The following is a 15,864-nucleotide window of genomic DNA, read 5'->3' on the forward strand; positions in this document are numbered from 1 at the left end:
ACTCAGGAAAGAGATAACATAAATAAATGAGGTTGGTAATCTATAGGGGATAGTGGGAATTGGGTGGCAAGTTGGGGGAGTGGGAACAGGGTGTCAGGCAGGGGGGACCCCTCTCTGAGTGCCCCCTTTGTATGGTCCCCACTTTAGAACCAAGTTAGTGTCTCACATAAGTCAATCAGTAAAGATGAAGGAAGAACCCCAAAGAAATACAAACAGAAACCAATGAACCTGACTGTATTACAAATGAATAACATGGAAGGGGGTGGGATGGGTAAGAAAAGAACTAGCCTAAATAATTTTGGAAGACAGGAATCTGTTGCTGTAACAAAATACCGTAGACCTGGGCAGCTCACACAACAGACTTTATTGCTTCCAGTTCTAGAGGCTGGACGTCGGAGGTGGAGGTGCGAGCAGCTGGCTTCTGGGTGAGTTCCTGGCTTCAGATGGCCCCCTTCCCGTGTGTTCACATGGGGGACAGAGCTCTGGCGGCTTCTCTTATTAGGGCACTGATCCCGTCACGAGGGCCCTGCTCTCGTGGCCTCACCTAACCCTCATCACCTCCTAACGGCCTATCTCCTACTACGGTTGGGGAGTTAGGGTGTCAACATAGGAATTTGGGGCCGGGGGCACAGACATTTGCTCCACAACATACTCTGAGGCTGAAGGTGAAGGAGGCCAGATCCAACCTGAAGGGCTTTCCAATGGCCCAATCTGTGACAATTTGAACATAGTAAATAATTATAATGGATTATAGCCCACAGGATAAAGGAAGAATCCAGCACTTGGTGCAGTGTGTTGTTAAGTGGCAGGCAGCAAAGGCACACTTGAACAAACGTTTGGTGAATGCCTTTTGGACAGGGTTGTTTAGATTTTAGACAGCCAGTAAATATTGGCCTTCTGCTCAGAAATCTGGATCTGCCTTTCATTTTCTGCGGGTGGAAATTCCATCCTTGGGTTGCACAATTTACTAGCCTGACTTTGAAGTTTCAAGAAGGTATTTCTGGACTGTGTGCGTCTCCTTCCTGTCTCTTCCTTCCCATCTTCTGAGCCGTGGAAAGGACATGGGATATGGCCCCGGGCACCTTTCAGGACACACTCTCCCAACCTCCTCAGAAGGAAGGGATAAACAACAGCTTAATTTTTTAGTTGTAATAATCAATGGCCAGATTTCATCACCCAATCAATAGTCAATATTTGAAGAATTCAGTGTATGGGTATTAGAATGACAGTGTCGGCTTTGGAGTGTGGCATATTCATGCCGGGGGATCGGCAACTGCTTGCAATACGAACGTGTTTTCATGATTGGGTCTTGCAGATTCACTCTGGGACTGGGCTGTTCTCACAGCGACCTTGCAGAGAGCGGCTGGCTGAGGCCACACTGTGGGTCCCTGGGGCAGGGCAGCATTTTGGTCACTTTCACGCCGCCACTGCCCAGACCCAGAGTCTCAGAGCTTGAGTTGATCCTGTCTACCTTCTCGACACTCATGTCTGTAAGCCCCTTTCCCAGTAGGAACTCAATACATCAAAACCAGGAAAAATCTGACCCTTTTCCTCTCCTTCCTCAACTTCCTCAACTCCACTCTTGCCATCGGCATAAACCCAACACCCTGGGATGACTCCCTTGCTGCACTGCCCCTGTGGGTGGGTTCCCTCCTCCCCCTGCCCAAGTGGCTTCTTGTTCTAGCCTGCCAACCCACAGGGATGTACTTCTCACCCTGTGGAGCTCGGAGATCCCATACTGGGCAACCGTCCCGCAGGGCTTGGGCTCTGATTGTCCCCTCTGGGCCAGCCCTTCTTCCTGCCTCTCCCACCCCTGCCCTGTCACCACCGGGCTCCCTAATGGCTTGAGGAGGGGACTGTGAGAAGGGAAGGGTTGGAAGAAGGAGGAGGTACAGGGCTTTCTGGTCACTGCGGGTCTCGTCTTCATTTCTCACTTTCATCTCTTATTTTTTTCATAGATTTTCTTTTCTGATCATTCTAGTGTCTGAGGTCCTTGGGAGGTCAATCTCTAGTTTGTATTTTTCTGATTCTCATAATTGGTTTCTTCCCTTGTGTGTTGTGATCACTGATTGTAAGTTCCTAGTTGGGTGATCTGAAATTGTGAAAAACATGGGAGCATCATTTGAGGAAGTCCTTCCAGAACCTCTGGCTTAATCTGGGAGCCCCATGTTCATCTTCTCCCCTGAACAGGGGCCCCAAAATCTATTTCCTATTAGCAGTGCTAATAGGGGTACCTTTCCTCAGGGAATCCCTGCCCTTCTTGTATGCTCACTCCTTACTGCTCAGGGTGTTTTTTTTTTTTTTTAAGATTTTATTGGGGAATTGGGGAAGGGGACCAGCCAAGTTGTTGTTCTTCAGTCTTCCTTGTGGAGCGCGCCAGTCGCCATCTGGCTTCCCATCAGCAGCTCGTGGCCTCTAAGCTCAAGGTGCTGTGTTCAGTCTTAGTTGCCGGTGGGCGTAGCCACCATCCCATGTGGGAGTCGAACCAGCAGCCTTGTTGTTAAGAGAGCACTCTCTATCCACTGAGCCATCCGGGCGGCAGCTCAGCTTAAGGTGCCGAGTTCAGTCTTAGTTGCACCGTCCCATATAGGAGTTGAACCAGAAACCTTGTTGTTAGGAGCACATGCTCTCACCAGCTGAGCCATCCTGCCACCTGTTGGCAGCTCAGCAACAGCTCAGCTTGGGTGCAGCATTACTGGCCCATGTAGGAATCGAACTGGTGGCCCTGTTGCTCAGAGCTTGCCCTCTTAAGCCAACTCTTAACCTACTGAGCCACTTGGCCAGCCCCGTTTTTTTTTTCCCTTTCCTTCCTTCCTTCCTCCGAGATTTAATTTCTAAAGCCTAGCAATATGATAAATGTTTCCTGCATAATCTGTTCTGTAGTGGGGGGAGGGGCCCTAGAATTTCCTGTCTATCACAGTGGCAGAACAGGAAGGCTCCTGAATTCACTTTTAGCTATAAAAAAGTGAAGCTTTTAAAATTTTCGGTAGGTTTGTATGAAATGTAAGTGCTCACTAGGAGGTCTTCTTAGGTCTAACCATTTACGCTCATGTAATGTCACACTTGGCAACAACTTCATTTAGGTAGAGAACCCCACGATGCTAGCAGGGCAGCAACAGGTGACCCCCGCTGCAGTCCATACAGCTGTGCATGAGCTCTCCACATGAGCTGCTCTGTGGCACCCCAAATGCAACTCAGGTGCAAGATGAGGGTATGTGAGGTTCTCTGGCTTAGAAGCCTTTCACTCATGGGAACCAGCATCTCTCATAAAAGGTACCCACACTCAGTTAAAAGAGAGCCTGAAGGCACGCATGGCCTCCTGACATGGTTAAAGGCTATTTGGTCCCCTCAAGCCAGAAGCAGTATACCAGTTGGAGGGATTTTGGACACAAGCAATGTTGTTGTACAGCACAGTTGACATTCTACCTTCATCAGGTTTCTAGAATAAAATAGAAAGATAACCCAAAGTGATATTTGTCAGAAGAAAAATGGGTTTGTTAAATCTTTGCCCACAGTAATTGATCAAGGTCTTCACCTATTTGGTGTCCATGCTCAAGTTTTTCCAATGGGTGTTGGGTCAGAAATATTTAGGCTCTTGTCCCAGAGAAATTCAGTTTTAGGTGGTTTAGATAGATGTCTGAGATAGATGTCTTTCCTCAAGTATAACATGGCTACAAAGTATCTATGAAATTGTTTCATCCTTGTGAATCTTTTTAAGTATCCTTCTCATTATCACCCATCAAACCACCCTGAAAAACATCTCAGGAATCCCATCCCAACAGTTCAGAATCTAATGAAAGGTGACTTGGGGGTGCAGACTTTAAATCTGGACGTGTTACTGTGCTGTCTGATGGAGACGTACTATTCGAGGCTGCTTGCCAAGCTTATTACTTACTTTCTTTGCAGTGATTACACACAGCTGGATCACAAGTTTAAAAACAATTTTTATTTTTTTAGGTGAGTATTACGTACATTAGTTATTAATGCAGGGATGTTTGTTTGTTTCCCAAACATTTTATTAGGACATATTTCACACATAAAGAAAAGTTGAGAAGTTTTACAGTAAACATTCTTTCAGCACCAAGGCTGTCCCAGTATCATTTGGTTACAGTTGTTTCATCACGTGTCCGTCTCTGCCCAACCACGAACCGGCCTCTAGCGGGGACTTTTGTGACTGTTGCTGCAAACTGGCGTCACACCTCCAAGCTGCCCATGCTCTCTAGTGTTGTGACAGCCATCTGTTTAAAACACAAACATCACCGTGTCACTTCTGTTGTTAAAACCGTTCCGTCCTCCATATAGCTTCAAAAAAAAACCCACCCATCTGGCCAGCGCACACCTTTCCAGCACACAGGTCACATGCATCCCGGAGCCTTTGCGCAGCCTTCTCTTTCTACCAAGATGCCCCTTTCCTTTGCCCAAACCCCACAATCACTGTTATGGAACCAGCGTTTTCAGCTTGTGTGCATTTGAATACCCAATTACACTCCCCCCCCGCAAAAAAAAGGCCCCCCAAAACTGCCAACAACTCAAGATAAGCCTTGTTTGGACGCCTTATCCCCAGGAGCTCTCAGCCTTCCCTGACCTCTGTCTTGTCCCCCAGTACCCTTCCCTTTACGTCACTTATTAGTGTCTCCGTTTCTGACCTTCTCGCTGCTAAGAAATGCAATCTCTGGTTCTCATTTTACCCCCAGTGCCGAACGGAGTCTCAGGGCAGCACTAAGCGCTAGGCTCGGTGCAGCGGTGCCCGCGCACCAGACCCGGGCAGTGCGCATGCCTGGCCACGCTCGGCCCGGCCGACGGACCCGGCTCCCGGCTGTGCGCGCCCTCCCCGCCTCCGTACTTCCTGCAGTAACTCCGGCTCCGGCTCCTCGCCTCCTTGTTCAAACAGTGGAGCTGAACGCCGGCCCCATTCCAGTACCCGGGGCCTACTCACTCCCACTTCCGACGGGAGATACGCCAGCCGTAAAGCACGGCGCCAGCTGCCGCAAAGCGCTTACGACAGAGCCCGGGAGCGAACTACGGCCGGCAACCTCCGCAGCTTTAAACATTAGGGTTTCTGGAGCCGAGCTGGGCGGCCGCCTGCCCGTTTGCTTTCCGCACTCGGTCTGCGTCCGTCGGAGGCGGCTCGGAGGCGCTGCAGCCTCCGAGGGGAGGGCCCTCACCGGAGCCACCCGGCCGCCATCATCCCGGCGTGCACCGCGGCGGCGGGCGAGTCGGCGGCCATGTTGCGGTAGTTTGTTGTTTTCTTTCTGCGGAGGAGCAGGGCCGGAGTGGTCCGGCCCGGCTTCCTCGCTCTCCCCGTCCCCAGTCCTGGCCCGCCGCCCACCGGCCCCCGGCCCCGGCCGCGCTTCCCCCGGCCGGCCCGGCGGCTCCCCAGCTGGCTTGGTGGGACGAGGTTGAAGCCGGGCCCAGCGAGCACCATGGCGGCCGCCCTGGGAGCGGGCGGAGGAGCCGGCGCCGGAGGTACGTGAGGCCACCCGCGGGAGGACGAGGCCGGGCTGCGGGGGCCGGCGCGCCCGCCTGTTCCGGAGGGCCCGGCCCCCCGGCCGCCTCTCCCTCGCCCCTGTCGTCGCTGTGCCCTTGTCGCGCCGCTTCCCCCTGCACCGACCGCGGTTGTCCGTGAGCTTCGGCGGCTCCTCTTTCGAGTCTGCACAAAGCATAGGCCCCGTGTACGCGGTGGAGCGGCCTGTCCCGGAGAGGGGACAGCGCCCCCACGCCGCGAGTGCGACGTAGGCCGGGCGGGGGTGGCCGCCGGAGGTGGGTCGTCCTGACACGTTCAGGTTCATTCCAAGCCCGGCTTTGCGCCGAAAGGTTCACCTTTGCGAGGGAACACGTAGCGGTGCAGCGTTTCAGAAATTCAGAATTCTTAGAAAATTTCATCCGAACGAATTCGTCTTGTTTTTTACACGAGCTCCCTCGTTGTCTAGTAAAACTGTTAGCGTTTCGTTGTCAGCATCTTAGACGATGCAAATGGGACAAAAACGGTTTAGGTACTGAGGCAGTTCCTCTTTGGCCGAGTATAAAGGATTTTGATACAGGCACCTAACAAGTTCCAGGTAAAAATCGCTTTTGAAATCATTGTGTTGACTGAGTTTTTGTTTTTGTTTTTTCAAATGGGGAAATACTTGAAAGTGACTTTTACGGTTATTCGAAAACTTTGTTAAAGGAGGTCCCGTAGATGGCAAAGTGTGAACCACAAGAGCCATTGAGATGAGCTCGTTATTGAAACATTAAAAAAAGCCATTCTAGTGTATAGTCTACACCTACGTGTGACGCCTACGTATGACGTGTACATTGCAGTGATCCTGCTTAGGGAGTTTGGCCTCAATAGCAAAGCGTTTGTATGGCAAAAATGGAAAACACCACGGAGACCAAACGCAGAAACGTTGCTTTTGCAATATGACTGGGTGTATATGCCATTTCTGTCAGATGATTTTTTTTTTTTTTTTTTTGCGTGGTAGATCTGGGGCTTTTTAGTTGAACTTGGAAAATACATGGTTTACCTTCCACACGAGGTTACTTTGTTTTTTTGCGGATCAAAATGTTGTGTTTATTTTTACTTTTGTCATTTTCAGGTGTAGTCTGGGGACTCCTGGGTCAGAATTACATGTTTTCATTGATGATGCTAACGTTATTTGCATGTTTCACGCTCTCGCTAGCGTGCAATGGAGCTGTCCAGGACACGTGAGGACATTACACTGATGCTGATGGGATGTGTGCTTGCATAGATAGCCTTTCGAGTTTCTCATTTTTAATTTCTGAGGTAGTAAATGTCAATGAATGTAAGCCACATAAACAAGCTTTTTGGTGTCTTCAGTAAATTCGAGTCCACAAAGTTTGAAAATCGCTGTTTGAGAGGATGCAGTAGGCTTTATCCTTAATGTTTTGGAGTTTCCCTTCATTTTGTCCCAAGTGCCAGCCTCCCATTGCTCTTAGGTGAAGCCAGGCTCCTTACCCAGGTGTCAATGCTGCGTGGCACTCCTCCCCACGTGGGCTTGTGGCCTGCCTCCCTCTGCAGCTGCCCTCATTCCTGCCCAGCTGGCTCCTGGCCTGCCTGCCTTGAGCACTCGTGGTGTCTCAAGTATGCCCATCTCCTGCGCATGTGCCTCCTTCCCCTTCATTCTGTGGCCCCCTTGTTTTCTTCAGGACATTTATTGTAGTTTGTAGTGTTATTTAGTTACTTACTTAAATCCCCCTTTCCCTGTAGTCTGGAAGCCCTGTGAGGACAGGAGTGCCCCTGTCTTCCCTGCCGTGTCTTCCAAGCGCCTGGCATGTGGTGTGTGTGCAGCACGGACTTGATACATGAATGACTAAGGAATGAGATCTTTTCTTAGGACTCCGTTCACGCCCTTTTCTGTGCACATGGAGGTTGCACATTTATAGCTGTGTGGCCTCGTGCGGTGTGAATAGAAAGAACCCTTTAGTATTTTGCAGCTCACTTCGTCCTTAAGCGTGGTCCTGGGGCTCTTCCCATGTCAGGTGACAGTATGGAGCCAACATTGATTGTTTAGCCATTTTCCTATTGATGGGCATTTCAGTTATTTCTACTTTTTTTATCACTGTGGAAAGTACTGCACTAAACGTCTGTAGACACATCTTGGCATGCTTAAATATTTCTGGAGGATGGAAACCTCTAGAAGTGGAAATACTATGTTACAAGTAACATTTAACATTTTGATACCTATTGTCAAGGTGTTCTCAAAAAGGCTACTACCACTTTGTCTTCTCATCAGTAACGTGTGAGAGCACCCCATTTCCCAAAACTTTCTCATTTTTTAATATTCTTGATAATAGAAAAATAGCCTCAATTTTGTAATTTATATTCCCCCATCTCTCGTGAAATGAAGTATCTTCATAGATTGTATTTTCCTGCCTAACTATATCATTTTTTTATCTTTATTGGGTGATCTTTTTCTCATTATTTTAAAATATTCATTAACTTTTTTTTTTTAAGATTTTTATTGGGGAATTGGGGAGGGGAACAGTGTTGGGGAGGGGAACAGTGTTGGGGAAGGGGAACATTGTGTTTTTCCAGCTCCAAGTCAAGTTGTTGTCCTTCAGTCTTAGTGTGGAGGGCGCAAGCTCAGCTCTAAGTCCAGTCACCACTGTCAATGTACTTGGGGTTGCGGAGGGTGGGTCCTGGGCAGGTGGGCACAGCTCACCATCCCATACGGGTGTTGAACCTGCAACCTTGTTGCTTAGAGTATGCACTCTCACCAGCTCAGCTGCAGCTCAGCTTGGGCACAGCTCACTGGCCCATGTGGGAATCAAACCGGAGACCCTGTTGCTCAGAGCTCCCGCTCTTAACCAACTGAGCCTGAGCTGCTCGGCTGGCCCTGACCATTTAAAAAAAACGACAAAAAATTTTTTTATAGTGCTTGCCCTGTAACTTTGTTTTAAAATTTTCTCTGTATGGAAATTTTAAAATTTTACCCTGTGAAATACATCACTTGTTTTTTATAAGGTTTTTTTTTGGTAATGGTGTCTCCGTGCCAAGAGTTTCTCTATGCTTTAATACTTTATGGTCCTTTTTTTTTTTTTTTAATATTTAGCTTTTATTCCACGTGGGATTTTATTTTGGGTACAGTGTGAATTTGGGACTTCTAACAATTCTAATATGATTTATTGAATTCTCCATCTTTCTAATATATTCCCATTTCTAAGTTTTAAAAAAATTGCTTTATAGTGTATGTATATTAAACACCATGTTCTTTTTTAGAAATTTCTTGATTAGTCCTATGCATTTAAAAAAAAATGAACTTCAGAGTCTGTAGTCACATTCTGTAAAGACTGCTACTGAAATTTTTATTAGGAGTGTATTGAGTTTATTAACATAATTTGGGAATGATTGGTATTTTTACAATATGAGTTATTTCACCCAGCAACAAGGATGTCCCTGTCAAGCTCTTTTTTGTCGGCCAGTCATCTACTAAATGTTGATTAAATACCTGCTCTGTGCTGGGCACTTGTCTAAGAGAGGGGATGTGTAGTGACCAAACCACAGATTCCTGCCCCTGTGGAGCTGAGATTAGCAACATTTTCTTTATATAGTTCTTTCATTTCTTGTTAGTTTTAGTTTTATTCCTTGTTATTTTATATTTGCTCTAATTTTTTTTTTAATCCTATTACAGTCTCATATTTGTTACTGAGCTGTAGAAACGTTGGGTTTTTCTTTTTGTTTTTTTTGGTAATTGAATTATATACAACTGGCTTGTTGGACTCTTGTTTTACTAGTTTGGTGCTTTCGATTTTCTAGTCAGTCATATCTGCGATCTCTTCTAGCCCGGTAATTATATCTCATTTCTTTTTCTCCTGCTTTTTTTCTCTGGAAGTATTCATTGTCAAGCCCTCCAGTATAATGTTGAGTGGTATGGTGATGGCACGCATCCCCTTGTCACCTTTGTCTTGTCGCCATGTTCTGTATTTAATGAGTGTTCTTTTAATGTTTTGCCATTGAGTACTGTTTTTGCTGTAGGTTTGTGATAGTTATTTTTTGTTTAGCTAAGAAAGGTTGTTTTTTTTGAGTTGGGTTTTTAATTTGATCAGACGCTTCTTCTGCATCTGTTGAAGTGATCGATGAGGCCCCTTCTTTAATCTCTTAGTCTAATGTAATGTACTGATAGGTTTCCAGTGCTGAACCAGCCCTGCACTCTTGGATTCAAAACCTTCTTTTTCTAAGTTTTATTCTTTTTACTGTTTTGTTGATTTCGTTTTAGGATTCATTTGTGATCAGAAGAGAGATTGGCTTGTAGTTTTCTTCCTTTTTCTTTGTGCGTGCACATGTGCTATCCTGTTTTTATGATAGGGTGGCTTCCCAGAATGAGTTGTGAAGTTTTCTGGGACAGTGTAAAAATCTCTTTATTAAATGTTGGAAGAACTCGTATCTGCAAACTATATGGGTCTGGTGCCTCCTTAGGTTATTTTTCAGTTATTTCTGTCATTATTGGTCTACTTAGCTTTTTAAATTCTCTGGTGAATTTTGATAAATTTTTCTGGAAAAATTGTTTATGATATATATTTTCAAATTAATTAATATAAAGCTATATGCTTCAGCTTCCTAAGAATGGGTGTGTTGATGGTAAACTTTTTGAGACCCATGCGTATCTGAATAAACTTTTACTTTATTTGCATAGTTCAGTGATGATTTATTGGGTCTAGAATTCTAGATTTGAATGCATTTTCCTTAGCTTTTTGGGGGTATTGCTGTGTTGAGTTCTGGCTTCTGTGACATCCTGATTCGTTTGTATGTGACCTTCTTCCGCTACCCCCAGTGTTCTAAAACGGCATCAGTATAGGTCTGTTTGTATTTATTGTGCTGTGCGTTTGGTGGACACTTTAGTTTGGAAATATGCATCCCTCAGTTCTGGGAAGTTTTCTTAAATATTGTTTTTTTCCCTTTCATTTTCTCTGTTTTCACCTTCCGAAACACTATTTGGATTTTAATGCTTTGTTTACATCAAAAAAGAAGAATGAGATAGTTCTTTGAGATTCTCTTGGGAAGATAGGCACTTTGGTAGTTAGTTCATGGAGTTGATCAAGACGAGGACGACAGGGCCTGCGGAAGGGCACAGACCGGGCGTGGTGGGCACCCCGCTGCCAGCGCGTCGTCCCCCCCCCCCCCCCAGCCTGGCCGCCACTCCCTCTTCAGTGACCCACTTACAGACCTGGGAACTTGAGGTCTGTTGGCCAAAAGCTGTTCATGTTTAGCTGATTTAGCTGTGGCTAAAGGTGGGTCCACTGTTCTAGATCTTTCGTTAGTTTCCCCTCTTTTTTTGAGAGAAGATGGAACTCTGATACTTATATATAATTACATTTTTAAAATGTTGGCAACTAAGTTGATTTAAAAAAAAAAAAGACATAATTCACGGAGAGCGTGTGTCTTGTAGGCCACCAGATCCCAACCTGCACTTTAGAGTGATTCTGCTGCAGGTTAGCAGGTTCCATGTACGAGTGATCTTCCTACTAAACATTGAGGAAGTTAGGGTTTTCCTTTAATATTTTTACATAGGAACCAGAGGACATGTTACTACAGTTATTTCCTAAATAAATTCCAGAGCACTGTCCTTGGCAGCCCTGAGGTTAAGTCTGGTTTTGCTGTTTCCTCACTTGGGTTAGTCTTAGTTCTCATGTCTGTGAAATGAGAAAACCAGTGGGAAAATGCTGGGTTGTTGAAGTAAAATGAAGCCTGTGTTCAGTTCTTCAGGAGTGCTGGGATTTGTGTGGGGTTTTATCCGCCTTGTTTCAGCCAGGAGGACAGAAGCCCTGCTTTGCTTTCCAGTTATGAAGGATTTTACTACAGGACTCAGAGGCTCATACAGCCCTTGGAAAGGCTGGAGGTGCGGAGCTCAGGAAAACCTCTGTTCATCTCCGCCTGTTGGCAGGACCTTGCCTGGCAGCCCTCGTGACTGAGGGCTCGGGGCCGCCTCAGTCAGCTGCACTGGGGGTGCTGACCTCTGGTGGTCTTGAGACTCAAGAAGCCCCGGACTGTCCCGCTCTTACAAGCCCAGGTGCGACACAGGGTTTCCGGAGCTCACTCTGACGTCCTTCCAAGACCCTGCCATCTGCCTGTGTGTGTCCTGCCGCTGCCCCGAGGGTAAATGTGATGGCAGTTGTGGCTCCAGCCCCTGTGAGGGCCTTGGTTTGCAGACTGCAGGGGCGTGCACAGCTCGCTGCCCCCTCCACACCGCTGCAGGGAGCCGGTGACCAGTCAGCACCCCTCCTGTCTGGAAGGAGAGGAGATTGGCGGAAGGACTTTCTGCCTTCCTTTGACATGTCTTCCCTATAAGCAGCTAATATCTGGCAGTTTAGAAGGTTTCACCCTTTAAAAAGAGGGTCTAGATTCTTGGGGAAAGAAATGGGTGTCATTTCCTCTGGAGTCTAAGTCATGATGGGAACAGCCAGTTGGCTGAGCTCAGAACACCTGTCCTCTTCCAGACCACCCAGGATGATGGAGAACTCAGGGGTCTAGCTTTGATGGCTTCCACATTGGGAGGCAGAGCCCGCCTGTCAGGACTTCTACCGTGTTTGATTTCCCAGCAGGAAGAGGAAGTCAGTTGCAGGCCAGGCAGGCAAGTGGCCTTGGGTGCAACACAGCATAAGCAGCACATGGGGTTCATATTAGGGAGAAACTGTCTGGGGGCCCAGAGGAGAGATGTTAGAACAGCGACTACAGATTATTTTCCAAGCAGCATGATGTAGGGGCTCCTCCTGAAAATTTTGCTTTGTTACTCAGAATTTGACAGTTATACTGTAGGGCTAATATGCTCACTTTCAAAGTTCTTGAACATTACCCTGATTCTTTTTCTAGTTACCGTTTAAATAAAGGGTCTGGATCTTCCTTTACCTGTAAAGTATGGAACTTTGATTCGGAATACATGAGAATGGTATTGAGGCAAAAGAAAGAAGGTTGAGAACCTTTGGACTAGAGCAAAGATTGGCAAACTGTAAAGGGCCAAAGAGGAAATATCTAAGGCTCTGCGGGTCACATCACTTGTGTTGCAGCTACCCTGCTCCTGTAGCTTGAAAGCAGCTACAGGCTGTATGTAATTGAATTGGTGTACAGTGTTCCAGTAAATGCTTATTTACGTAAACAGGCAGTAGCCAAATTTGGACAAAAACAGGTGACCCGGGGACTGCATTTTGCTGACCCTTGGACTAAATTGCTAGAACCCAGTTCCAAGCTGATAGTCTGTAAAATGCTAATCCAAGCTCCAGGTTCCTGGAGAAGATGAGGAAGGAGTGAAAGTGCTAAATAAAAGAACTGGGTTAATTATAGGCACCTACTGACTCCCTTACTAACAGAGAATGTCTAGCCCAAGGTTTGGTCTCAGAAAGAGCGTCTCCAGGCCAGGGCACTGACCATTCTCATCCCGGTGGCTTCATCTTCCTTGCTCTTCAGGATGCGCTGTTCTTCCTTTAAAACTCTGGACCCATTTTGTCCTCTTGGTTACACACAGCATGACGTATGTAAAAAAAGATTTGTCTGTATGAAGAACAGAAGAGAAGTAACTGCAGAAAATGTAAGAATAGAAACAGGTGTACAGGGCTCTTAGTTTGTTTCTTAGGGTTTTGAGTTATGGATCTTTTCATGCCCATTTTACATTCCATGTTCCCAGGGAAAGAAAGTATGTCCTTGCTCCTGCTTCACCAGGTGTGGCCCTTCTTTTGCTCATGGTGCCTTTGTCCGAGCACAAGGTTGCCCACAGCTACAGCCATTCCCAACTCCTTTTGGGAATTCTTTTTGTTTTCCACTTCCATCTGCCGCTGTAGTGATATCACTGCATTACTTTCAGTGTTCCCGTTTCCTTGGTGTCAGGAGATGAGATTGTTTCTTTAGAAACTAGAGGCCTCCACTTCTTACCTTTTCAACCACAAACCCAGTTCTCTGCCTTTCAAGACCCTTACTCCCAGTAATTCCCACTGTGCTTCACCCCCGTTTGATCCCTTTTCCCCTTCAGTGCACACACCTACACATGATCACCTTGCTCCCATGTTAAGGAACACACACACACACACACACACACACACACACCCTTTCTCTGTCAGAAATAGTCCCCTTCAAGCAGCTATTTCATCTCTGTACATTCCTGGCCAGCTCTTCTTGAGAGAGCAGCCTGCACCTTTCTAAAGTAAATCGTTACTTGGTCCTGAGCACTCCCCTCCTCTGTTTTTCCCAGTCAAGACCTTAGGTTGGATTAGATACATTGTTCACATAGTTACATTGTATACATACAATTGTTTGTCTCTTCCTGTTAGACTGTAACCTACTCAAGGGCAGAGATTTTTGTTATCTTGTGTACCCCTGTATGCCAAGTGTTTAGAACAATGCCTGGTAGTCATTTGGTGTTCCAAGAAATACTTGTTGAAGAAATGAAGGCTATGGGTTTCATGACTTCAGTTCTAGTTATAGTTTTTGCTTAACTTGCTTCTTCCATATTTTAGGATTATTTTACAGCCAGTTTCCTTGGACATGTAATGGGTCACATTCACAGTTTGTCTTGTTGGGGCACACAATCAACTACAAAGAGTTGGATAACAACAATTTTTTCTGTTTTTGTTCATCTGTGAATGTCTATTTCACCTTAATTTTTGGTAGTTTCGCTGGGTATAGAATTGTTCTTTGAGCGCTTTGTACATGCACCATTGCTTCTGGTGAAAACCAGCTGTTAATCTTATTGCAGTTTCCTTGTAAGTGATGAGTCATTTTTCTCTTGCTGCTGCTGTTAAGATTTTTTTCCTTGTTTCTGAAACATTGTGACCATAATGTATGTGTTTGTTCTACCTGAGTTTGTTGAGCTTTTTGGGTGTATAGATTAATATTTCCCAGTAAATTGGGAAGTTTTCAGCTATTTCTTCAAATGTTTTTTTCCTGCTCTTTTTTCTTCTCTATTTACACCAACACATTATATTGGTGTGCTTAATGGTATCTCATATTTCTCTGAAGCTGTATTCAGTTTTATTTTTTTTCTTTCTGCTTTTTGGATTGGATAATCTCTATTGATCTATTTTCAAGTTTATAAATTCTTCTGCCAGTTAAAATATACTGTTGAGCCGCACTAGTGAATTTTTCATTTTAGTTATTTTTCAATTCCAGAATTTCTTTTTGTTTCTTTTTTCTAATTTGTTTATTCAGATTGTCTATTTGATGCCACATAGTCATCATGACTTCTTTTAGTTCTGTAATCTTGGTTTCTTTAGAATTTCTCTTTTTCTGTTAAGTCTGACATCTGGCCTTCTCACAGGTAGTTTGTGTTCCCTGCTTTTTGTTTTTTTGCTGGTTTATGGGTTATACTTTCGTTGTTGTTTGGTTGGTTGTTTGGCGAATGGCTAAGCCATTTAAGTGAAGTCTGTTCCTGTTCCCCACCCCGCTCTGGGCACTGTGAAAGCTTCTCATGTCACTCTCCAGGGGCCACAGCCTTGGCATTCCAACACCCACCCTGGGATGGTGGGGGCTCAGCAGGGCTCTTCCTGTCTCTCCACTACATATTGGACAATGCCCTGGGGCCTACTTTGCATTATAGGCTGATCCAATCAAATTCAAGCTCCTTTGATTTGGATGGTATTTGAGGTCAGTGTTTGAGATCTGCTCTAACCCAAGTGATGGCCCTTCCTACCTGTCATGTCAGGAACCCTCAAAAGAAACAAGTTGTTTTCAGCATTTGCGTATCTGGGAGTGTTTGTTATAACTTGGTAAAACTGACTCTTGGCTTCTCCCCCCCAGATGATGACTTTGATCAGTTTGATAAGCCTGGAGCGGAGCGGTCCTGGAGGAGAAGAGCTGCGGATGAGGACTGGGACAGGTATGGAGGGCCTGGGGGTGGGGCACGGCCGGGTCCATGCTGATGCGGCCCGTCCTGCGATGCACAGAAAACCACGTGTTGGCTACTCAGTGCTCTGTCCTGAGTGGACTGGAGGGTGTGGGCCGGCGCTGCAGGTGGAGGGCTTTCCACTGGGCTCCTGGTCCTGCCCGTGTGGCCCGCAGGGTTGCCAGCCCAGCACCGACTGTCTTATCTCCCTCTGTGTTTTGTATGTGTTGGTACTGACTTGGACGCCCCAAGCTATCACTGACAGGTGTAGCCAGAGCTCCTTTTGTTCCACACCCGACCCAGTATTTGGTAGACTTTCAAGTTTTGCCGTTTTAATATGTGTAAAGTGGTATCTCACTGTAATTTAAATTTGCATTTCTCTGATTACTGGAGAATGTGAAAATATCTTACATCTGGGATATCTAGGAGTGCACACACGCGCGCAAGCAAACACACGGAAGTCCCATAATGATAGATGTCAGTCAGCACGGTGACTCCCTCTGGTGAGAAGCCCTAGTGGAGGGCAGAGGATGTGTGCTGGCGGAAGGCCCAGGGA

The 15,864-nt window shown here is 46.2% G+C and overlaps 1 protein-coding gene and 1 long non-coding RNA gene across 3 annotated transcripts in view; one reads left to right on the forward strand and one right to left on the reverse strand.

Moving 5' to 3' along the window:
• Positions 1-3,924: 3,924 nt before the first annotated feature.
• On the reverse strand, positions 3,925-4,936 carry LOC109391498 (uncharacterized). Of its 2 annotated transcripts, none has more exons than XR_002125836.1 (2): positions 4,844-4,936; positions 3,925-4,238 (listed from the first exon to the last, which is right to left on the reverse strand). It is a non-coding gene; the product is annotated as an uncharacterized LOC109391498 (long non-coding RNA). The 2 variants fall into 2 exon arrangements; XR_002125834.1 differs by lacking the exon at positions 4,844-4,936 and adding an exon at positions 4,647-4,837.
• Positions 4,937-5,000: 64 nt separating this feature from the next.
• Positions 5,001-15,864, forward strand: part of RBM33 (RNA binding motif protein 33) — an 85,994-nt gene continuing 75,130 nt past the window's right edge. The window contains exons 1-2 of the mRNA XM_019659088.1: positions 5,001-5,466; positions 15,224-15,302. Of these exons, the coding sequence (XP_019514633.1) occupies positions 5,424-5,466; positions 15,224-15,302 (122 nt within the window). The 5' untranslated portion in view covers positions 5,001-5,423. The remainder of the gene's footprint in view (positions 5,467-15,223; positions 15,303-15,864) is intronic.

The sequence above is a fragment of the Hipposideros armiger genome, unplaced genomic scaffold (assembly GCF_001890085.2).
Source record: "Hipposideros armiger isolate ML-2016 unplaced genomic scaffold, ASM189008v1 scaffold_295, whole genome shotgun sequence".
In the NCBI taxonomy this organism is placed as follows: Eukaryota; Metazoa; Chordata; class Mammalia; order Chiroptera; family Hipposideridae; genus Hipposideros; species Hipposideros armiger.